The sequence below is a fragment of the Ptychodera flava genome, chromosome 13 (genome assembly GCF_041260155.1).
Source record: "Ptychodera flava strain L36383 chromosome 13, AS_Pfla_20210202, whole genome shotgun sequence".
NCBI lineage: Eukaryota > Metazoa > Hemichordata > Enteropneusta > Ptychoderidae > Ptychodera > Ptychodera flava.
The window spans coordinates 24,536,916-24,562,717 of NC_091940.1; the positions used below are offsets into that span (position 1 = coordinate 24,536,916).

General features: G+C 40.1%; 2 protein-coding genes across 2 annotated transcripts in view; one reads left to right on the forward strand and one right to left on the reverse strand.

Annotated features, from left to right (window-relative positions):
• The first annotated feature begins 1,708 nt into the window (after window positions 1–1,708).
• Window positions 1,709–3,742, forward strand: LOC139147901 (forkhead box protein H1-like). The gene is made up of 2 exons (XM_070719118.1): window positions 1,709–2,820; window positions 3,453–3,742. The coding sequence occupies exons 1-2, from the start codon at window positions 1,873–1,875 to the stop codon at window positions 3,681–3,683; spliced, it is 1,179 nt and encodes a 392-aa protein (XP_070575219.1). The 5' UTR covers window positions 1,709–1,872; the 3' UTR covers window positions 3,684–3,742.
• A 435-nt stretch (window positions 3,743–4,177) lies between these two features.
• Window positions 4,178–25,802, reverse strand: part of LOC139148519 (uncharacterized) — a 37,437-nt gene continuing 15,812 nt past the window's right edge. Inside the window, 16 exon segments of the mRNA XM_070720009.1 lie at window positions 4,178–8,332; window positions 9,319–9,484; window positions 9,953–10,146; window positions 11,157–11,244; window positions 11,246–11,384; window positions 11,639–11,753; window positions 12,633–12,725; window positions 14,356–14,454; window positions 15,139–15,312; window positions 15,833–16,033; window positions 17,018–17,221; window positions 18,663–18,917; window positions 19,840–20,661; window positions 23,052–23,138; window positions 23,356–24,663; window positions 25,224–25,371. Coding sequence (XP_070576110.1) covers window positions 8,294–8,332; window positions 9,319–9,484; window positions 9,953–10,146; window positions 11,157–11,244; window positions 11,246–11,384; window positions 11,639–11,753; window positions 12,633–12,725; window positions 14,356–14,454; window positions 15,139–15,312; window positions 15,833–16,033; window positions 17,018–17,221; window positions 18,663–18,917; window positions 19,840–20,661; window positions 23,052–23,138; window positions 23,356–24,663; window positions 25,224–25,371 — 4,132 coding nt within the window. The 3' untranslated portion in view covers window positions 4,178–8,293.

Genomic DNA, 25,802 nt, shown 5'->3' on the forward strand with positions numbered 1-25,802 from the left:
GCCTATAAACACCATGAAACTTTTCACCGCTTTTGCCTAGAACATTGAGGCATGGAGCTTTAGCTCCATGATTGAGGCAAGCTTGTCCCTTTGTGCCTGTACATGCCCATCGGCTATCATTACACCTAAGTGCACTCTCTACTGGTACTTGCATTATGAAATGTACACAAGGAACCATCATGAATATTCATGCCATTCCTTATCAACGAAGCCTGCATAACGTGCTACTAATCGGCTATTTTATGAGGAAATGGAGCATTACTTATGGAAATCCCGCGAACAATACCCGTGTTGACACTTCACCTGTCGAAAGCTGTCAGCTTTGAAAAGAAAATTGTTATCAGTTTGACATTTACAGTGATTGGGGAAGAATAGAGAACCAATTGTGATAAATCTCTCGCTTCTACTGTCAATGAACTCGATAACGAGTAAATAGAGTGAATTTTATCTTTGACGGTCAAAGCAGGGCTACAATTTTTGTCATAATGTACAGTCTTTTATGGCCTTTTCTTGTTTTTTTTTGAAAATAAGGTTTCCTGTCCCCTAGTGTAAACTCGTCAATGGCGATAACCTGTGTATTATATTCGATGTCATTGTTTGCGACTTCTGTTTCAAGGGCTAGAATTGAGTTGTCAACGTGTTTTACATAATGTGTGTGTGTTTGCAAAGGTGGTAGTTTTTAGTTTACTCACAGTTTAGAGGGAAGTAGAAAGAAGTTTAATGGTAATTTTAATAAAGCAACAACTACTTGCAAAATTCAAGCCATACCCTAGGAGCTAATATTGATTGTAAACCCAGGAGACGTTAAGTCGAAAAGTTGTCATTTTGAAATTATGAACCGTCGATCACGAAAACTGGTGCATGTGAAATGCTAGAGCTTTATTTCCGCTTCATAATGCTCTGCAGAAATTTTGGAGGTCTCGCTTCTACTATTCCTTGGCAAAATAACAAACACACTTTTTTGGGGGTCAGACTGTTGCCGCAAACAGGCCAGTGGTTTACAACGGTGGCGACACGTAATTCTTTCGTTTTTATAGCTTAACCCCCTTTATCTATCCTCCAAAGGAAATTTCTCCATGTGTCCGTGATTTCCAACTAAATTTGTATCTCTATTCATTTTTGAGGGCATAGTAACTTATTTTATAATCTGGTGTATCTGGTGTATCTGAAAACACAAAATCACAAAATTCAACGCACCAAAACAAAGGGGATATATGTGTGCAGACAATTCAAAACTTTTCCTCAAGAACATTCACCCCCCACCCCCCCGGTCCCCGCCCGCCCTGCCTCTTGCATATGATCTTGCCTCCATGGTTACGGCAGTTGTCGCGTGCAGCTCAACATCAAACAAGCTTACAACGCGGCTTATACCATCGCTTGACACCATCCGCACAACTTCTATTGTTGAGACAGGAAGTTCTAACATCGCGAAGGTGTTGAGGTGATGATCGTTGGGCAAACTGTGAAAATCGAACAAATACAACCATTGGAAGAAAAGGGCGAACCAGGTAGGGTGAAAAAAAACCCGAAAAATATCCCCCGTGTGTTTGAGTCCATTTCGTTGCAAGTGTCACGGTATCATTAAATCGATTATCTTTTTAGAATAAGGACGCAGTTGCACCTCGTCGCGTGCGAGGTGCTACATGGCTTGGGCGGTGCTAAGTAATCATTTTCTCATTAATTGCCAGCATCGGATTATGCAAAGCGTTTCTTCCCGGGTGGTTGCCTACACCTTCTAGCAGATAATCCAAGGTGTCAAAAGCTTAATCCGTCGTTGGAACACTATAAACGAGTGAGATTTCGGCATTGTAGTTCATTCATTTTGCTCGTTCAAGAAGCAGCACACCGAACTTACAAGACAGCGCTTGAAAAATGGCCAACTCGAACGGAGATTCCCTGGCTCGGCAGTCCCGCACCAGAGGCGTTACGCGGCCACACTACACGAGACACAGCAAACCGCCGTTCTCCTTCGTGGAGCTGATCACCATAGCCATCGAGTCGTCCCTGACTAAAATGCTTACCTTGCGAGAAATAACAGATTACTTGGAGCGAACCTTCGTCTGCTTTCAGGGTGACTACACGGGCTGGAAGAACAGCGTTCGCCACAACCTCTCCGCCAGCGGCCGCTTCGATAAAGTGCTGCGGGACTTCCGCCGGCCGTTCGGGAAGGACAACTTCTGGGCAGTGAAACCGAATTCCAAACTGGACATCAAGAAGATGCAGGCACGACTTGTGAGCTATCTGGCCAAGGACGCCGCATCGTCGACCAAAACAGGTACGAAGCATATCAGTTATTTCGAATCCCTGAAGAACAACTCAACGACAGCCTTGCAATCTTGCAGAGTACCGACACAAGGCCGCTCTGCTGCAGAACTAAACCGACATCAGAAAATTCAAACCCAGTCGGCACCTCCCTCGATAAGTGAGACGACGGGCTGTCAACGGCAGAGTGGCGAAGCGTTGCACGGCGATCAGTCGTACGGACAGTATCGACACATGCAACAATGGTACCCGAATTACTTTTACCACACGACACCGTCTTCGCAAAACCAGCAAGATTTCTACACCCCTGCAAACCACCAGACCCACTGTCAATTTGAACAGAGTGCGACAAGTCCCAACCACATCACAGCTTACTCCGACAGCGCGTGCCCGGACGATGGAGGAGTACAGAACAGATTCGCGAACGACGCCCGTGACCAAGAAGCACCATCAGGTCTTTCAACAGAACTCACTGACCATTACGACGAAAATTTCTACTCCTTTGCAGAAGACAGCAAACATTTTCAAAGCAAAATGCCAAGCTCTCAACCGGATCAGGTAAGCAATTTTCTTTAAAGAAAACAGTAATTCTACATTATATGACAGCAACTTTGCATTGTTTGCCCGAGAATCAATATTCAAGTAAACAACGATGCTGCCAATGTAGCATAAAGCGTCCAGGGATGAAAATTTTATTATTTGAACTCTGAACCATTTTAATCTTGAATAGGATTGTTGAAGTGACGAAGATAAATTTGGTCTCTTTATGATTTATTTGATCACAAAGTGAAAAGCACAAACCAAAAGCTCCTTCACATCATCAGAGCTGATGGGAGAGGTAGCGCTTAGAAATTTTGCATTCTTTTGTCACAGATGAAGTTTTCCTTAATCACTATTTGCGCTTTTGACGATACACACAACAATCAAACACCCTATGATTACAATTATCATTTTATGTGTCGTGAAAACTGTGGTGTTGACATTTAAAAGATTGCCACTCGACGAAATGTTTGATCGTTAGTCGCATTAGCGAGAATTATGGTACACATACATTAATCACTTCCGACACTTTTGGCAAACGCTACTTATTATCTACGGATTTTCTGTAATCACTAGCATGATTGGAGTCAAATCAACGACGCCCCCACTCGTATTCTGTACTTATGCTTTTGTTTTTCTTCCATCGACAGAAACCCCAGTGGACGCACTTCAGAAGCGGGGACCAGAGTTCGGAGATCAACGCACCAATCTACGACCGAGTTACGGAGTGCACATGTTCATACAATCACACCAACAGCATCGTGAACGCCAAGACGGGTGACTACCAATCGGTGCACGACGTCCTCGATGAAATGTCTGCTATGGTGGATGACACAAGCCTAGATTCCCTGGCAGCGATAGCTATGGCCAGGTATTTCTAGTCCGGTCACGGTGATAACGACACTACGACGTACCAATGAAGGACGAACAAGGCCCTGAAGATGAACCTGAAACAGTCGCATTTAAATTACTGAACATCTTTAATTCATACATAATCAAGAGATTGGTTTTTTATGTATATATTATGATTTTAACTTTTATGAGTTTTTTTCCCTTTGTATAACATGACACAATTGACAATCAATTTCAAACGGACAAAGCAGGCTGTCAGTTGTTTCTCGATATTTGTTTTTGAAACAAAATTTTTATGAGTAAATGAACTTTATTATTTTACCCTCACTGTTCTGAGGACATACAACATTTAGTAACTTGTTGGCATCAGTCATAACGTTGACATTGACATCAAATCATGACGCCGAATGTCAGGTTGTAAATGTTTTTCACAAATGGCTGTAAAAGCTGCTACATTGAACTTTTGAGTGCTGTAATTTATCATAAGAAAACTGATCACAAAATGGAAAGCAAGACGCAGTAGTTTTCTTTCATTAGTACAGTTTATTTGACTCCAGGCCAAATGAAAACTTGTTACAGAGAGGTTAATGCACCCATGGAACTGCCAGAACATATATTTTCCTTAATCTGTGTACGTTTATACAACGCTAAGGACAATTTCATTACCTTTAGATGTACAAGTTTACGTACAATCTTGAGCAAAAAGCATCCCTGGTCCGGAAAACAGACATATCATATGCCACTCTCCTCGTTACTGTAACAAGCCTAGCTCCTTCCATGCATTAGTCCTAAGATATGTGCGACAATATTCAAAACAAATTACTCAAAAATGGAATGCAAGTGTTCTAAAGCACAAACCAACAAAATACACAATTTGCACTGTATTACAGCAATAATTATTTCATCCTTTGTTTTGCAATTGTTTTTAAAATAAAATTTGTAAATGTGAAATCTTGGGTGTGATTCCTCTTGTTAATTACTGATCACTTTTTCCAAGTTCCAATCTTTTGTCATTATTTACTGGCAATGGATCAACATTCTCAAAGTGACATTCACCACTGTTTTTTTCAAAGCTGAAACAATCTAGTATAGTATGTACATGCAGGTCAACAGAAAACACGGTCAAGACTCAAAAAGATTATATGAATATGGTGTAAATCAACTATACAGTTTTTTAAAATTTCAGAGTTACTTGGATAACTGAAAAGTGTCCTGATACGGGCGACTGTCCTGGAAGGTAAAGAAATGTAAAAATGCTCCTAAATACGATTATATGCCGTGATTTTAATTTTCATTTTTTTTTACCCTGACCCTTTATCCTTTGAACTTTGACCCCTGGTAACTTATGACAAATCATCACGCAGAGATTTTCATGGTGCAAAGGGTTAATTGCGACAAGAAAACTTTTGGACTAGGTTTTTGCACGTTTGTGTAACATAACTCAAAGTAAAACACTAACTTTCAAAATAATATGGCTTGATGAGTGAATCTTTCACCATAACATAGACTCTCGGTTACGCTTAGATCCACTCTAAAAATTCACATCTTTTCATATTTAAAGAGGTATAAATTGACACAAGTATTTTCATTGATTGGGCCATCTTAGGGACGCCATTGGTTCAATTCTGTTGTCTTTCTTTTTCTCTTTTGTTTGGACCTCTGGGGATATGCAGAACAGATTTGGCATCTGAGGGTCAGGAGGTCACTCAACAAACAAAGGCAGACATCTACATCAACACTTCCAGCAGTGGTGGCGCTCTAGAAGTGGCTCACACCACTGCAATTACAAGTTGAACAACTGTGGTGTTTTACCACTTTTTGTGGAAAGTCATAAAGAACCATCCCTATTTGGGAATTTAATGCACAGGATAACTCTACTTGCATCTAAAATCACGGAACACTGTAAGAGAACATGTTCACCATCATTTGGTAAAAAATATTTGTGGATGAAATATTTCCTAACATGAAAAACCTTGTTGTGACATTAGGTGGCAACACTGAAGTGTCTTTTTGGTGCAAGTCAAGTTGTATATTGCTGTGATGTGAGGCTTATCTAGAGCGCCACCAACGCCGTCATCTTTCACAAGCATCGTTTGCCCACACTCTGTTGTTACCGACAGTGAGTGTAGACTCCGTTCTTGGTAATGTGAGTGAGAAAGGTTACAACAGCTATTATATTTCACAGACATTATAAATGATCAAGCGCCTATAAACACATGGGGTGTAGAAATGTATGACATCTGTAAAGGTAAACAGCGTAGCAGTACTTGCACTATGTACACACCTTGAGTACGTGTATATAAAATCTTGCAGGAAAAAATGAAACACAGAAACACATCTTGAATTGTTGTTAATTGAACCACGATTTGGGACAGAGGGATCGTGGATTGAACAGAGTAAGTCTTAGGAAATAAGAGTTCAAGGCAATGGTTCTCATGAAACCTCATGGGTAACAGAAACTGTTCCCATTACGAAATTCAAAATAACACAAAACTAAAGTAAACCTAGAAGAATATCCAACTTAAAGGTCTGTCTGCTTCCCGAAAAAAAAAGAAGAGATTTTGTTATTGTCATTGTAATGTGGAAAATGTACAAGATTTTGAAAATTGCAACTGTAATATGTACAAACATATTTTGTCATGTGTATGCAAGTACATTTTTATGAACAAGACATTTCTGAAGTCAAATTCCATGATGAAACGTGGAGAAAATCGGCAAAACAGCTATTTTTGTCTCATTATTTCACCCCTTAACTCTCCAAATAACTCAAAAGCCCTATTAGGATTTAACTGTTTTCTATAGTCTCGCTGGCTATTGGCCATGAAAACCTCCGTGAAGAGGTGCCTCATAAACAGGGAATATCATTCGTAAAACATCAGGCATCCTGCACGTTGTACAGTGACAAGTTTATGAGGAAAGTATACAAATAACCCTCAATACAAAGGAAAAATAAATTGAGTAATTCTTTATACAGTAAGAGTTGAGAGCTATGGCAAACAGTTTGGGATAAATTCTTGTTTGATCAGCTTAATATAACAAAACAATGATATTCAAGATATATTGCTCGTAATTGGTTATTTGAAGGGAATGGCCATTACCATATAATGAATGACCTTTCAACTGTCTCCTCACGGTCGGTACACATATTTCATTTATCTTATTGTCAAAATCAATCTCATACATTGTACACAAAAAGTACACAGGAGTGCAGTTGATGTCTTGCCATGTATGAGTATGGGCATCTAATCAAGAAAATCTGAAGCCAAAAAAAAATCCATGCTTCTGCCACAGCATGCCTTTGTATGTACATTCTGATATATATATTCAAAGTTAGTATATAGTTTCGTGTTCTCTATTAATTTGTCTGTCTGGGAACTAACCATCTGGTTGATCCAAAGCTGAAAATCATATTAGGCAATATCACAAACACTTTCTGACAAGTCTATGTACATTTTGCAATTTTTGCATGGAGTTCTGTAAAGTAATTGGCAAATACACAAGGAAAAATTTCCATCATCTTGAGAAAGTATACATGCAACAATAAAGTAATGTTCTTTCCCCTCCCTAAATAACTTCCCTTCTATTAGAAATGTACCTTACTTGAAGCACAATGGCACCTTTGAATATCATTAGCTACTGGAAAGTGTAAAGACGTAATATCTCAGAGCATGCAGCTGCTATGTTAAAGTCCAGTCAGACTCTTTGGAAAGTACAAAAATGTAATTAGACTAAATTTTATATCAATTAGATGAGTTGTCTGTTTGAAAATCAACAAAGGATGTTTGCGGTGCAACGACTGCAAAAAAGTGAACTTTTAGTGCTTTAAAAAGTGCACTTGTATGTATGTATTTATAATACACAGCATGTAAGAACTACCCTAAACTTGATCAGCTTACTAAGTTATAATAAATTTTAGTGATATTTTTGACATACTTAAAACAGTATAAACTAGCACTTTTGGGTAATAGTAACTCGTAATTCTAATTCATATTTCAAACACTGTGACTCTATCATTGAAAATTGAATAGAGAACATGTTAACCCTACATGTCCTTTGTATTTCTTAACATATATTTTGCGTGCTTTTTTCGTATCTGGTTTGAAACACATTTTTACCCCTTCTCTGATTTGCTTCGTTACACTGAGTTTATCAGGATTGTAATACATTGCTGTAAATTTGAAATATTTTTGACTGAAACAAACAAAATGAAGAAATCTAAAACACATGAAGCAAGTATGATACACACATCCCCATACTTTGAGAGTTAACCACTCAACTCAACGAGCAGTGTCAATAAGCACTGTATTGCAGAGATCAGTGTCAGGGCACAAAGTATTAAATTCTGGGCTTTCACAGCGCCCAGCATCCCTGCCACCACGATCAGCAGTCTGATAAATATATTTCAAAAATTAATCTTGGTATATACATGAAATGATTTATCAATTTCATCACGACAAATTAATCATTTTTCGGTAGTTCATGACACAGTTTTAAAACATGTGTCCTCTACCTACAATTTTTTGTAGTTCAGACCTGGTTTGATTGGAGTAGTGGTAGTACTGTTATGTACCATGGGCAGTCTCCGAGGTTTCACAGCTGTCAAGTTGGCTCAATCATGTGACATCACAAACGCACACTCTCACCTTGGCTCTTGCAAGGGAAGACGTTGCTGTACCAACTGAAACCAAAAGTCAAAATAAATGGAATTATTGTCACATAAGTATTGCAATTCACAACAATCACGTTTAGCCATTGTCGTGTGCATTGGTCAGCCTTTTTCAAGGAACATCTTTGAAGGAAATTGATGTTACTTGGCATTTTAAAAACTGTTAGTACTCGGTTTACAAAATATAGGAAGAAATGTGTGACACTTATAAATCAGACTGCAAAGTTCTATCTTTCGCTTTTCACATGTTCTTAAGATGTGTACATTTTTGTATTCCAGAAATGTCAATGAAATGTAGCTGAAATGTCAAAATGGCTGACATGGGTGTATTTTCTGAACATGTTTTCCATGAAAAAAGTTCAAATATTTTATGTTGGCAATCAACCTGTGACCTAAATATCGTCAAAAGGCTGACATGCACAACAGAAACCTATTCATTTGTTTCTTGCCGGCTATTTTTGTTTGGAGACATACGAATATAACTTTCAAGCTAAGACTTACATGAGAAAGCAAAGTGTTTCAGACTTGTTTGATAAGGATAGAGGGAACATGGTGAGGGCATTAACTGACAAGGGAAGGCAACACCATTTTAGTTATATGGTTTGTGACTAGACTCATATTCTCTGTCTACTCCACACTCTCCCAATCTGACCCTACCTACATTGGGCTATCCATGATCTAATATAAGATGTTATGTAGGGATTTTTGTGGATTTCAAACAAGGAAAGACTCAGACACAGCATAAACCTTAAAGCTTCTACAAAGAATATCACTGGTGGAAAAAAAGATTATAATCAGATGTAGAGATGACACTTGCTGGTATCACTTCTCTGTAGAAAGTTGTATTGCGTATCCCTAAATCTGATTTTATTAAAATTGAACCAGGTTCCTCTTTGGTAGGTGATAGAGCATGTAGTGTTAATGCCATACAGCGCCCTCTATGGCATGAATATGCACTGTCTTCTACACATGGCAAGAAAACATGCAGAACCACTCACCTCAAGCAGCCTGTGAGTGTATTGGGCTATGGTGTCTTTCTTTCGATCTGGAACCTTGATTTCGTTTCTCTTCAAAATAGTTGAAAGGGTGTCTGCTTTGAACATGACAGCTGGATCAATTTGCTTGTTCTTGATGAGCTCAACCAGATATTCGGAGTAATGGATTCTGCAATGCAGGAAATGAGAAGAATGTTGCAAAATGACGGTGTTGCGATCTAAAATAACTGCTGACAGTATAGGGTACAGTAATGTGAAGTCAATGATTTGCTTTCAGAATAACAAAGGATGCACATTGTTTCAAAGACCCAGTACACCAAAGAGATCATGTGATCGCTGTACAAAAACCCATAACTACCGGTACATACAAATGGAAATACAAGTAGATCTCCGTTTGTACACAAGATTTTGTTTGTACCATGGTCCATTTGAATTCCTGGTTTGACCTATCATGACTACATATGCAATAATGAAGTAATTACTCTTCAGACATAGCGGTGGATGCTAAATCTTTCAAGCTTTTTCCTCTACTCATCAATTTACAGGCTACAGACCTTACCACCTTACTTTTGTCTCCAAGAATTACAGATATTTCTCTTTTTCTGTTATTTTGTCATGTACATGTCACCATACTTACTTGCAGAGGCCTGCGTATCCCGGCATGGTTTCTCTGCCGCAGAAATCATCCTTCAGACCGTCGGTGGTCTCCTTCTGTTCTTCAACTCTGCATTTCCCCGCGGGAGGTAGAGCGGCCGCGGCGCCCTCCTCCTGCTGGTTGGCAGCCTCTGCATTCTGCTGGGGGGCCTCGGTATCAAAGGCCACGATGTGATCCTGCAGACAAACCAAGAAAATTAATGGAGGATGAAAGCAGTGTCATCTCATTGACAGGGGCTCAGTCTATAGCCTTTGGTGGCTCTGTATCTAGTATTTTTCATTGTGAATGAAAAACAATATATGTACATATATTTTGATCAATTGTTTGATATATAAAGTTTAGACTGATTCTGTTAATGAGATTGTAAATACATTCCTCCAGTGAGCTGTAATATGACACTCGGCTAAATTAAGGGAATCTACTGACAACATCTCTCTGTCATGAACAATGGTAGGTCAGTCGTGCAATGTTACTCTTCCACCCACATTTCCCTGTGTGGAGGTCCAACTTTGCCATAGGAAACAATGGGACTGGGTCAAACCACAGTGGTGAAGGGTTAATTGGAAGGGGCAGGGCCATTCTACTTTGGTATTGATTTGTCAATTTTGTGCCACTTGAGAAGTCAGCTGTGTTGGCTAGGACTTTAAAACATGCTGAAATAGTGGTCCACTGGTGAACAGAACAGATATAGGAAACCATGGCAACTACTTTTAGAAATAAATGCGGACAGGAAATGACTGCGCAGAGAAACTGAGACACTTCTCATGCATAATCATCATTATAATACGCTCAGCTCAAATCTGGCCATCTGATTGGCTGGTTTGTGATCTCAACAAGACCTGTGTGACATACAGAAACTCACGCAAATTTCAAACTCCAGCCTGACAGCTCAGTGAACCATTATCTAATTATTGATGAAGTTTGTGTTTGACACATAGGGTTTTCATGAAGGTTCTGTTTGATACAAAAAAAATGCAACTTTGTCCATACCAGCAAATTTTCCACAGAAATCAGTGTGGCAGCCAATTGGCATAACAATGTATAATTTGCATATTCATATTTCTTTGATGTGAAAAATGTATTTTTTTTGTTGTTGTCAAAACATATGAATAGACTGCTTGGAAAAAACAAAGGGGGTGACCCAACCCCTAGACAACCTCCTTGCAGAGAACCCTGGCACACTAACCTTGAGTAACTTTTGAAGATCCTCGATGTTTTCATCTCGGAGATAAAAGAGACAGTTCCTAGGGTGATGGGCATGCAGGCCCTTCTTGCTGACAGCTCTTGAACTGGTTACATTTTGTCTTGAAAGGCTTGTAGCAACCACTGCAGAATTCATGGCGGCACTGCGTACACTTGAAATGCATACAGCCGCCTTTGGCCAGTGCGTAGCGGAATTTGCAGTTTGGACAGTCTGGCAACAAATTACAAAGGCATGTAAATATGTGTGTTGACTATAATTATACGATACCGTTATATTGATGGCACAAATGAAGTGATGTGATTGGTCATGGTGTGAAAATACCCGTGCTATATACATGTGTAGTGGCCCTGCACATTGTTTTAGTTCTTATCCAACGGCTTGTATCCATTTACATGTATTTGTATTTGCACTGTAAATCCCATCTTTACCACAGTGATGTGATGAAAACATTATCAGATATTTACCTATGCCATTCTCTTTGAGATGTGCGGCCAGACCAGCTGCCTGCCGATCTGGGTCGTTTGCTTCCTTCCACGCCTGAAAGGCTTCGCATGATATTCCCTCGTGCTGATCCAGCCACTTTATAAAGTTAAGATGAAGAAATTATGATTAGTGCTGTTAGGATATTCACTCTACCCTGAAATTTTTGTAAAAAAGTTTTCTTATCAGTAATGAGGGTGATTCTCCACTTGGGAAAGGCAAGTTGCTTAAAGTAGAAACAGACTTCACTGATAATTTTGCTGCCTGACAAACAAACCCAGCCTTGAATTACGGACACTTAGTATTTGATATATCGGCTCCCCATTTTGACTGTGACAAACACGTGGCATTTTACATGTTAAAGGTCTACAACAGAACAGCCATTTCTCTGATGTAGTCAGTGGCCACATGCAATTGCTCCTATTGGGAACAAAACCTGTATATAATGGTCAGCATATTTGAATTTGAATGTTGAATGACCTCTGCCAGAAAATGATTTGAATGGAAAGCAAAAAATGGGTCTATTTAAACTGATTTTATAGCTGCAAAATGATTCTTTCAGAAATAAAATTCATATACCGCGATTTTCATGAGATTTATGATATTGAACTTTATTACTGCCGTTATCTGTTCCTAAATTTCTCACTCAGCACACCACCTACAGTGAAAGTAATGCCACACCCACCAACTGTAGAAAGGCCACCTCCATATAGTGGTCACTCTTTCTTGGTCCATTGAGTGACCACTATACACAGCTTTGACTGTATACAGAGGTTTACTTGGCAAAATTGAAGAATGTTCTGTAGGGGATGTACACATTGAGCCTGGATGGAATATTAGACCATGATTCACTGATAGTAAGAGGCACACTAGCCAACAATTGGATCAGCAGACCAGACTTGTGTGCTTATCACTTGTGCCATATAATAGCTGCAAACTCACTGAACAGGGCAGATAAGTGGTGGACTTCTGACTTACCGGTTTTTTACAATCGAAGCATGTCAACTGCTTACACTCTGGACAGTGCATTTTCTTTCTGTTGGGATTTTCATTCAAGAAGCCAAAGTCACACTGAAGATAGAAGGAGAGACATCACGGAGATGTTAGCATGACATACAATAGCAAGGATGCTCTTACATTTAAATGTAATGTGGTCATTCCATGCCATATGGATACAAAAATACTAGATATCGGTGCAACTTTTTATATACTGGATCATATGATCATATGTAATGAAAGCACGATGTGATAGTTGTTTTGGGGGACATAATTTTTGTACATTCAGGTCATCGTCATACTGTTCTTTCTTTCACCAAACTATAATTGAATATTGAGAAGTATTGACGTTGAATGCGATTCAGAGACATTTATGTAGGACAGTGAAACATTTACAATACTTCCTGGTCTGGTTCTTGCATAGACTCATGTTGCAGTCTATGCAGTAAACGAAGATTTTAAGGTAGTGTGCGCCTCGAAAGTGAAAGACTTAAACTTTTGCTCAAGCTTTCCTCAGGGAATCTTTCAACCATTCTCTTTAAAATCAAGAATACAAATTGGCGGTCACCGTGCAAATTTTGGTACTAGAGTGACAAGTACCCCAAGATTTACTGATATTTGAAATTCAAAATGGCCGCCAACCCTGTGTTAACTCTATGGAGAAAAATAAAATTTTTTTGAATTTCAAAAAACTATGCTGATGAAAGTTTTCTTACATCAAGAGCTTTGTATATCAGAAAAGAATTGGACAAGTTTGAGAGTCCGAATATCTGTCCCTAAGGTACATTCTACCTTAACAATTTACTTTTGTGAAAATCTAAACTTAATTCTTTACTCATTGAATACACAGAGTATAGCGGCTATTTTGAATTTTGTATTTTGATAAATTTCAGGAAATTTATTACTTTATTTCTCTAATCACAAAATGATGCATAATTTTTATCTTCAAATACTTAAAGGGGAAGTTCACCACGGATGATTTTTACATATGTGGTAGCTCTGTGGTCATTTACCAAGGAAAAACTATTTTCACCATTTATAACTCGCAAGAATTTTTACAAAAACGATAAAAATAGTACAGGAAGTTGCCCATGTAATTTGAATCATGGGAAAAAAGCTCCAAGCTTGGAGCTTGCATAATGTGATATGGAAGGGACCATCTTCGGATGGGTATGGCCCCACGTTGTCCTCTCACAGTAACACAGTAGTAAACAGCAACACAAAATCTGACAGAGGAAAGTTTATTATAAGTGATTCATTGTTTATGCAAGGATACTCAGTATAGACAAAAATTATGTAAATACGCACAGCCTGGTTTAAGCAAGGGTGAGTGGACAATGCCATACCCATGGAAAATGGTCCCTTCCATATCACATTATGCAAGCTCCAAGCTTGGCGCTTTTTCCCATGATTCAAATTACATGGGCAACTTCCTGTACTATTTCTATCGTTTTTTGTAAAAAATCTTGCAAGTTATAAATGGCGAAAATAGCTTTTCCGGGGTAAGTGACCACAAAACTAGCACATATGTAAAAATTATCCTTGATGAACTTCCCCTTTAAGAGAAAAAGTTCAAAACTTTCTGTTTTGAATCACATAAGGGTTGCCACAAATGTTAAGCACTTTTTTGGATTTTATGTCAGAGTCAGGGGTCTTGGGTCTTCCATTAGAAAGTCTATACAAACGATAACTGAGTCATACTTACAATCGAGCACCATCGAAAATTTGGGTCTTTCATCAGGTTCATATCTCTCAGTTTCTGCTGGTACAGTGTGTAAATTTCCTCCTCAAAGTAGTACTGGACCTAATAGGTAAAGAAAGCAATGGAAGCATGGATATATGGCCTTGATTCTCATTATAGCCATGGGGACTACAGCTTTCTAGCCTTGGAATCAGAACTCCACTTGTTCAGGGCCTGGGGAAACGTGTTTTTGATTTGATTTGATTTGATTTGATTTGATTTGATTTGATTTGATTTGATTTTGATGTGATGTGATTTTGATGTGATTTGATTTGATTTGGGTGTGATGTGATTTGATTTGATTTTGTTTGATTTGATTTGATTTGATTTTGATGTGATTTGATTTGATTTGATTTGATGTGATTTTATTTGATTTGATGTTTGATTGCCATTTTGGCAGCCTAGTTGGTTGCTGAGCTAAAAGTGTAGTTGCATATTTCTGAATACAAAGAAAATCACTGTCCATGTACACTTGACGACTCTAATGCACTGCTTGTCCAGGGATATCAAGAGTCCCATAGAAGTTGGTGGTGCCTCCACGTACTGAACATGGTTTGAACACATCTTGACACAGTTCAGCTGCTGATACCCTTTCTGTAATGCTGTGCTACAACTTTTGTTGTTCAAGAGCGCCCTCAATTGACAAAATTTACTTTCAGACTTGATTTCATCTTGAAGACCTGAAATCCATGACACCGAAAATCCCCTATAGAGTAGAGACATGACATTCAGGAAAGGTGAACTCACAACATTGTCCAAAAACTGGAAATACTGCTCGGCAATCTCAGCATCCTCCATGTCCGGTAGACCGCACACTGGGCAAACACACTGGCGTATGTTCTTTTCTCGGATCTGAATACGGAAATAATCCACCATGCACTCTTTACACATCTTGCACTGACAGTGAAACAGTGTCACCAGCTGTGTAAAAACAGACAAAGGAAAAAAAAAAGAATATTAGATTTTTTGCAAGATATAGTTCGGGAGGTGTAGACAAATTTCTGCATGCCCTTTCAATGAGATGACCATTTTTGCAAATGACCCAAGTTTCATATAGGGCACATACAATACCTAGTTATAAATCTACTTGTTTATCAGCACATTTTGCTATATATTTACGAATTTCACTCTGATCTTCAAAGTGACTCAAATTTATTCTGTACAGACTTTTGTCAGTGATGATTAAAACATACATATACATGAATGCTGAAAATGTTTTTGAAACTGACCTGATGGTGAAATATCAACTTGGCGGGAAAAGGGTTAAAATACTTGGAAGGTACCAAGATTACTTGAAATTGAGTATGTAAATATACTGAGTATGTATTATAACAGGGCATTCACAAAATGAATATCTCTTTCAATGCGTGATCCATGAGTGTCTTGTCATGTACATGCTGATATCATCCAGCCCTAGCCTTGGGACTAGACTACATCATACCTTGTTCATGGAAACCGTAGCGTAGCAGATTTCACATTCCTTTTCCAGGAACTCCTTGGCCCTCTGCAATGTGCCACACTCCTTGGCGGCAATGATGGCGTCTTCCGTGTCATACTTGCCCATGTCTACGAGTTTGATCGCAGTCTCTGCGCGTCCCCAGCTCGGCATGGTGTACTCGGCCAAGACCAAACGCACCCGAATCTGAAATTTAAACGTAGTTGAGTCGATGAAGGTGACCCTATCGCACTTTGATTTCGGTTATTCACTAAAAGCTTATGATCCGTTGCAACAAAAATCATTTGGAAGTTGCCGATGCAATGAAAGATATCGTGAAATCATAGTATGGTTTTTGGTGTTATAGGTAGGGCACTTCCATCTAGTCAAAAGCTAATTAATGATAGCAGTTTTGTGGCATGTATGGTATGTCAAAAAGTGGTTTTTAAATCAAGCTTTTGAAGTAATCAAACTACTGTAATATTCTACAGGTGACTACAAATGGAAGAACTGTCCTTGAACTACATTTACATTATCAGTGTTTGTAATAAACTAGTACAATAGTGTTCCGATGCTAGATTCATGCTTCCCTGAATCACAGAAAAATCACAAAGGCCTATGGTCAAACTCGGTGTCTTTCTCTCCTCCAAAGAGAACACAAAAATAGAAGAAAACCAATCCACTGACAGACTTTTTAAACAATTCCGAACACACATACAATGAATGCAATTTTTGTTGACAAGTGGTTCTTTTCAATGAAGTCTCTGTATCTTTGATAAGAACATTATTTGTCACTCTATCTGTGTTTATAACACGTATTGAACTAGCTTGTAGATGTTCAGTGTAAAGCAGAAAACACTGTACAAGACAATACCAAATGTGTTTCACTATTCCCGGTGTTCTACCATTTTAAAGTTTCCACACGTCACACAGTCGGGCAAAGGCCAAGAAAAGTAGCCCCAGAAAAGAGTGAGCTATGTCTTTCCCAGCTAATCCTCAGTTAATGATATCTCACAAGGGCAAGACTGCAGAATACTGGTACCATGCTAATCTGTAGTGCAATTCGACATTATCATAGGGAGCGTGCTTGTATTCACCATGAGGGGGGTCCTAAGACAAGCACCAGTGTCCACTATGAGAAGGATGTGTCCTCTTATTTCATCGGGATTCACAGCTTCCTACTCTACTAACCTCATGTTCCACATTCTTGTCATTAGCGCGAGTCTGGTGTATTCCACTGCTTCCGTCACTCAGTTGCCACAGCCGATCAAGGAAGGGTTGCACAATCTGCTGCTGTAGATCCACCAACGCCTTGTCGACGTCGCCTTTGTTTCTCTTCAGCGCTTCGCCGGCATTATCTCGGCTGAAGTTGCCTAAATCAAGTATCTCGTCAATCTGCGGAACAGGGTAATACCATGCTGAGTATGAGTGGTCTGTCACTCAAGAAACAGTGGCTTAATCACAAAGATACCCATACGTACCCATCCATACGTGAGTTGGTGTGCATAGAATTATCAACCTCACATAATTTCAACTTTTGAGACTTTGATGAGTGGCAATACATTTCAACACAAAATTCGTAGAATGGAAATACTGGACTTAAGATAATTGAAACAAGTCATCGTTGATGACACAGTCCCCACTTGTTAATGGGTATTTTGATTACAGGTCCTCAGAGAGGATAGAGTCCTCTTCATTAGGTCTGTGATAAAAATACTTTTGAATGAATTCGCTTGATACATGTCTGAGTTATGGTTCAGGACATGAAAAAATCGTAATAAAATGGTCGCACAGTGGCCATATTGGATCGCATCACAAAACAAATTGATGTGCATAGCTATGACATTGGTCGATGTCCTTGTACCAACTTTAAATGAAATCGGTTGAAACATGCGGATATGCCTGAGAAACGGCTCTGTACATGAAAAAATCGTAATAAAATGGCCTCCTGGCGGCCATATTGGATCGTATCACAAAACAAATTGACGTGCATATGTATGACATAGGTCAATGTCCTTGTACCAACTTTGAATAAAATCAATTGAGATATGCCTGAGTTATGGCTTTGTAAATGAAAAAATCGTAATAAAATGGCTGCAGAGCGGCCATTTTGGATTGTATCACAAAACAAATTGACGTTCACAGCTATGACATTTGTCAATAATGTTGTACCAAGTTTGAATAAAATCAGTTGAAAAGTGCCTGAGTAATGGCTCTGTACATGAAAAAATTGTAAAAAAATGGCCGCCTGGCGGCCATATTGGATCGTATCACAAAACAAATTGACGTGCATATCTATGACATTGGTCAATGTCCTTGTACCAACTTTGAATAAAATCGGTTGGAACATGCCTGAGTTATGGCTCTGTACATGAAAAAATCGTAATAAAATGGCCGCCTGGCGGCCATATTGGATCGCATCACAAAACAAATTGACGTGCATCTGTATGACATATGAAGTAATCCTTGTACCAAGTTTGAATGAAATCGCTCCAGGCATCTCTGAGATATCTGCGTGAACGGACGGATGGACGCACGCACGCAAGCACGCACGCACACACGGACATGACCAAACCTATAAGTCCCCCCGGACGGTGTCCGTGGGGACTAATAATGCTTCAGTAGTAATTGTAAATGGCCAATGCCTAAAAAAAGTTTTGTAATGACCATCAAATGATGACTTTTCGGGCAATTTGTATAGATTTCTTTTACGCAAGTTCCACAAAGCAATCTGTTCAACAAGAATTCACTTCATGATCCAGGCTGGCTTCGATTGCCACTAAAGAATGTCTGAGACCACAATTACCAGCACCTTAATGAGGCTGCAATGACTTACCTTCTTTCTCCTTTGGTTGACGCATTCTTCAACAGCTTTTTCCACATTACCGTTGTGACGCTTGAGGGCCTCCTTGGCTTCGTGGATGCTGGTTTCTCCCAGGCCGCCGCCTTCCCTGTGATTGGTCACCATGGCGGCGACGGTCTCAATCCTGTTCGGCCACTGCTCTTTCAACCACTTGAGGGGGTCTCCATTCTCTGCAAAGTTCATGGCCATCTCCAGCTCCTCAGCCTCAAATTCAAAAGCTTCAGCTTCCTATATAATGGCCAAAAAAAATTGACAATAATAATAATTTTTGTACAGCCTAGTCCTACTGGGCACTTGACCAAATGAAGCACTGGAAATTGCTTGCTTGATATAAGTAACCAAAATATCAAAGCTTCTGCAGAATATTTTTGAACACTGACTGCAGCATATTGAATTAAAAATATTGCTGTCTTAGGATGTTGTTTTTGTCAATTTTGTACCATTTTTAGCATTATCTATTGTTCATTACACCACAGCACCATGAAACAGAGAGAGGTCACTACAAATTTTCAGCCCTGCTTCCAGGCACAGTGGATAAAGAAAGCATGTACAACATCATCAATCAAATACACGCTGATGTGCTCACATTTGCTCGAGCACTTATCAAACCTTGAATTAAGCCCATCTATACTTGACATTCATCAATCACTCATCAGCATTTGTACTCAAGGTCTGTTTTGGAGGGCATTTGCATCTTTCTTCACATACAGAAACACCAGTGAATACAGACTTCAAGCCCTTCACCCATTCGGAGTATTTGCTGATTTGCATTTTTTCTCCATTGCTGATTCTGTTTTTGCTGTTATACCTGTTTCCCATTGTCATGAGACAAGCATTTTGGTACAACAGTCTTGTCAGATGCCAAGAATAGTCACCAAGGTGATATCTCAACACTTGTCACTGTGTAAAAATAAACACAAACTTATTGTGTGCTCGAGAAGGAAAATCTTCATGCGGCTATTATGTTATTGACATGAATGATCATTTCTGGAGGAGGAAAGGAATCATAAAAGAAAACCATTTTTAAAAGTGAATGCAATAACCAACGCCATCAGCTAACTGTACCAAACATCACAACCAACCTATCTTTAACCCTACCCTCTAGGGTTAAAGATAATGATGCAATGAGAGTTAAGAATGCGTAACATACCCTTAGTAGAGTTACAAATTTCAGTCCGTCGGTTCTCTGCTCTTCAAGCAGTTTCTTTTCCCTAAGGTCCTGTGCCATGAGGTCCTGTTTCTGCCAAGTTTGCTGAAGTTGATCCTTGTCTCTGTTGAGCTCGTCCACTCTGCCCTGCTCCCATTTGGAGATGTCGATTTTGTTTGGCTTTGTTTGCGGTCTGTCAAACACTGGCTTATCAGGAATTGCTGGCTTTGCCGCTGTAACATGATCAACCGCAGAGGGTGAGTTCGGATGTTGTTGGTTAGGCTGTTGGCCTGTATGAGACTGGCTGGCAGTGGGTTCAGGTGGGTTGGGGCGGGTTTGTTGATGAGCTGGGGCTTGGTAGGGAGGGGCCCTTGGTGGGAAGTAGAAAATGTAGTGGCGACGCCTTGATGAGAGTTGACTGGCAGTCTGCTTGGACTGGAAATTTGACCTTTGTTGGACATTGTTGATATTAGGATTTTGCCTTGTTCTGGGACTTAAAGAATATTGGCGGGCGCTGGGGTCATACTGGAAGTGGTGAGCATTGGGGTAATACTGGGCTTGGCCGGAACCAGGTCTGTTCTGGAATTGATTGGGCTGGTATTGACCATTGGATGACTTTGACCAGTGGTAAACACTGTAGTTTCCCTGGTGGTGGCCAGCATTCAAAGCCCAGAATCCATTTTCGCCGTAAAGCCAGTACTGTTGGTCGGGCTGGCATTGGTACACGTGAGCTTGCTGTTGGTATCTAGTACATGTAGCTTGTTGCCAGTTGTACTGCAAAGCTAATAATTCTGGAGGCGCCATTGTCAATGGTTTGCTTGTTTTCTATCCCACACGCAGACGATCTGGGTTCAGCATAGACCCTCGAGAAAAACGGGACAGGCAACTGCTGAGGTTTCTTTGTGCGATCTATCTTGGAATATATTAAAGTTTATTTACCAAGCGGTCCCCGACAACAATACTTCGTACTTAACACTGAATCTCATTAACGATCAAACTGACGTTCTGAATATGTACAGTTTGCTCTTGCATGGCACGTTCCGAGTAATGACACAGAGAATTTGAGGGTTTTTTGATACTAGTCATGGTGAATGTTCTGGTAACGATGAAGATCACATTTTGGTTTCTAGCCGAAGCCAACGGGGAAAAAACAGACAATAAAAACAGTGTACATTTAGCCATAGACGCTGCAGAAAACTCTTGCTAGTATCGACAATATAAGTTTACATTCCCTACCATAAAAATCTCCTATAACAACAAACATTTACAAGTTAGACAGCTTTACACTTCCCCAGTCCTGCGAAACGAAAATCTGACCTTTATTTCATCTGTCACGTAACATTTGACGAAAATCAGGGAACAAAAAATGACTACTCCATCGGAGCTCAAATACACGACCTCTAACATTTTGGTACTGTTTTAGCCTAAAGAAACACCAAAATTCGGATAAGATACACAGGTTTACATCCGCAAAGTACTAGAAAATACATTTGTAACACTGACTTTCGCTGTCAGGAGAAACTTCGCGATAAATCGGGACTAGCCATCGGTTGATGGAGTCTGAAGCGGTAAGGTAGACATGCATTTACACAAAGCTGAACGCTGTCCTCGTAAATTTGGCCGTTGACAGTTTTCAAACAACAACATTTCAGTAGTTAACATACATACTTTACCGAATCATGGAGCACTCCTCGCACAGAAAATATTCCGACGGTTAAAAAACTGCAAAAACGAGGGAAAATTCGGAGATACACGGACGATTGTGGAATGTAAACAACTCTGTGATGTCAACTGCTGTTAAGTCTGGAACTGCAGCGGTATGTGTTTCAGATTTCTATTCAAAACTTGTCACTATACAGCAACATACTGACTCCCTGCAGACTTCTAGTTGCATCGAATCTCGCTACCAATATGTAAAAAGTACTTTAAAACCATTTTGACGAATTCTTCTCAAAATAGTTGTAACACTTTTATTTCTAAAAATGGACTTGCGGGTAATCCGAAATAACTTGTAATCTGAAAACATTATACCGTATACCCGCATGCACGTGTCTATGAACCGGACGTTGTGCAGTCGATCGGTCCAGCTTCATTCCGTCCCCGACCCATTAACACCTCTTAATTATTCCAAGATAGATCGCAGGCTGCTAATCCCATAGACCCTTTGTTCTCTATCGCAGTTGCCTGTCCCGTTTTTCTCGAGGGTCTATGGTTTCAGCAACAGCAACTTTGCAGCTTGCACTTTTATGACAACAATGCTCTACAACACAGGCTGAATTGGGAAAACAACAGATCATGAGTTTTTCTTTCTGCTCAAATTTATGCAAAACTTCCAGAATTTCACAGCTGCTGAATGACCCAACCTGCAGGGCAAACATCTGAATACAGATATAACCTTTACTGATTGGCTGGTTTCAGATGATGATTTAAATATTATGCAAATGAAACATTCTCGACTGCATGGAGACCTACACCTGATTGAAGATACCAACAACAGAGGTAATAAATATGGAAGTACAGTTTCAATAACTGTTCTTTGATCAATACTAGTTCTACTCAATATGCTGCTTTGTTTTCATTGCTTTACATTTTATAACATGTTTCAAAGCTTGACATAAACCAGTACATCTAACACAGCTGTCTTCTGAAACTCTGTACTTCTTAACCCTTTGAACCCGGCTCGGACAGAAATGTCCGATGACGTCATAGAGTACCAGGGGGTCAGGGTGCAAAGGGTTAATAAACAACAAAGTGGGACTCTGATATTTCAAAGAAAGGAGCTTATGAGTGAATGACTGTGTGTTTATTTCATTTCTTAAATTTTTTGTGAGTGGTCCTGGCAAACTTGTAGTTATCGAGTTTTTCAAAACGTTGTGCATCAGTCTATCTCTTGGATCTGAGGCCTCAAATGCAATGGATTTTATCATAATCCATGGTTAAAGTTATTACTTGATATAATAATCCCTGAATCCTTCGAAGTATACCAGTGTGTTGCTTGATGCACTTTAACAAGGCAAGCATAAAATATACCATAATTCTCCTCAGGCAGAAGACATTTTGTGTTCAATGAAATATCACAATTTCAACTGAACTAATGACATGGAAATCTCACTGAGAAAATCAACAAGTCTGTGTGTTATATTTTGGTAAATTTTTTTTACCTTCTCTCAATAAAAAATTGGCTGGATCTGGCGCTTTCACCGGTGCTTCAATGCCTTTCTCTTTGCTGCTTTCATTTCTTCTTCTTCTTTCTTCAGCCTTTCTTCCCATTCTTTCTTGGCTTGTAGCTTCTCCTTCACAACCTGGTTTTTTTTTCCGTACATGGAAACAAGACCTCAATCAGTATAGTAATTGTACACAAAATAGCCTCATGAGCTCAAAATGGTGAACATAATATCGAGAACTAAACAGTAGTACTGCTTAGGAAGTTGAAAAACAACAGATATTGATGCTTTCATATGTTTCTTCACTGCCACATGAGAATGGCGATGAATTTCTGTCAATTACAACTGTACATACCTGTTCTTGTTCCTCTTGCATATGAACAAAGCGTTGTGGAACGTTATCGGCTGGTTCTGTGGTCGAGTTGCCTGCTGCTTTGGGCACGGGAGATGGTGGGCTGTCTGTTGCCGCAGCAAAGGACCTTCTGTGTTCAAGCGTTGGCTTGGGTTTGATTTCCGGTTTCTTCTTCAGCGGGATGGAGAGGCTAGTCTTGTCACATATTGAGCATATGCGGGTATTGGGGTCCGTGTTCAGGAAGGTGCAGTGTTCGCACGCCCAGGCTTGGTTTCCTGCCAGCCGATCTTCGGCCTTTGAGGGCTGGGGGACCACCACTGGTGGCTGCACCAGTGGTGATGCTGCCTGACCGCTGTCAGCACGGAGAAAGTTGTATGCGGGTGGCTGGTGCGATGATGTAAAGTTTACCCTGTCAGTCACCGAGAGTGTATTAAAGCACTTTGCACATCGTTTGCTGTCGTGCAAGTTATAATGTCCACAGCCATCACACATATTTGCCCCTGGCATGTGGGGAGACATGTTTGCAAACCGCTGTTCGGCGCCATGTTTCATTTGTCCGGATTCAACCCCTCCGTGAGGATGGGGGAACTGGCTGTATGGCGGTGGTGCACCAAGCCTGTCAGCCGGGCCTGATACCATGTGGTCATACGCGCCATACTGCGGTATCTGTTGCATCTGGGGCGCATTAACCGACCCGTGCCGCATACCAGCCATGGGGTAATACATGGACGCTGCTATTCCTTTGTCCCCAGCTGATGGCTGCCCTTCGTGGGACCAGTGCAAATCGTTCGGGGGACGAGTCACAGTTGGTGGCAGCGACTGATTCACGTGTCTCGCATCGGACATGTACGCCCTTTTCTCTGCTTGATGTTCTGCCAGTTGGTTGTTTATATCTTCTAACTCCTGCATGAATTCCTCAAGTCCTTTCATTTTGAACTTCATCGAGTGCTCTAGTTCCTGATACTGAGTTGATTGTTTTGCAGCCGGATCGCTTGTACTCAATCGACTCAGTTGCAAACAGATTTCTTCAATTTCTCTTCTTGCCACCTCAATGTCGATAGTCTTCAGTTCGTGGGTCAACTTCAACCGCTTCTCCTCTTCCGGGGACAAAATTTTCCGACGCTTGGGTTCAAAGAACGCTGGGTAAGGGGTGCTTTCGATTAGGGTATTGGACTGTGCCTGAGGAGGGTATGCCGTGGGACCATTTACTGATGGTGCGAACTGCCCGTAGTGCTGGTCAGGTCTGGCTGCAGGTCTTGGTGGAGTCGGTGGCTTCCTGGGTAATGTTTGTGACTTCATTTCCATGTTCTCCTGTTGGCAAAAACACACCAAGTGTTGGAACAGAGTAAGCGAAACACGACCATGGCAAAGTAGGGAAATTTATTCTATCATTCTATGAGCACTGAATTCAAATTAAGCCACAATGTACCCCCTCGTGGCCCATAATGGCCAAAAGCAAGCTTTGCATGACATACCGGTAATGTACAAGGCAAAGCTGAGAACATTATGGAGTGCACAGTCTTTTTCAGTCCATTATGGGCCACGATGGGGTACATTATTGCTATAGTTTTGGTGTGGTGAATTTGTAGATGCAGAAAACATCCGGGCCACAATGCTGGATCATCAGATACATCATCAGTGATAATCTGAGGGTATGATGTCACAAAATTTATTGGTATTGACAAAGATGTAATATAATGTTACATAAGGTGTTAATATTCTTTAAAATTAGGTTTAAGTTTAAGTCTTTTAATGTTGAGGCAAGAACTACCTTAACAACTAAAAATGGGTGAATGTGTTTGACATTGCTACATCATGAGCTTATTTTGAGATTTTGAGGACTAGGTAATCAAGTTGATTTTCATACTTACACTGAAGTTGGCTGATGTTGTTCTGGGGAGTGTTTGACTTAGTGTGGTCAACCCTGAACTCAGTGTTGACCCCTCTGGCAGACTTCCCAGCCGTTTTGATCTCGGTGCAGGAATTGGTTTCTTGACGGAGAGCAGGCTTGGGTCACTTCTGTGAGTAAAATCAATGACACAGAAAACCAGAGTTGAAACAAAGGCAGCCTATGGAACTAAATATTCTTGCCGGTAAAGATCGTGTAGAATTAAAGAGGGACCATGTATTGTCAAACGTACAATTATAGTGATTTCACTTTCAACAAAGCAGTTATTTTTTTTGGCAATAAGTTAAGCCACTACCCATTTTTGACATTCACACTGATACTGAGACGGAAATGCAGACTGACTGTCTTGCTGAACAGTGACTAAAATCACGGAATTGGAATGATTGGACAGACATCATCAGTGGGAGAACTTGTAAAATGCTAGGTAAACAGACAGAATGAAAGGGCTATCACACGGATGACAGACTGCTACAAACAATAAGTGATGGAAGACAGAGGAACTGAAAATAGACCACCACCATGATAACGAGCGAACACATGT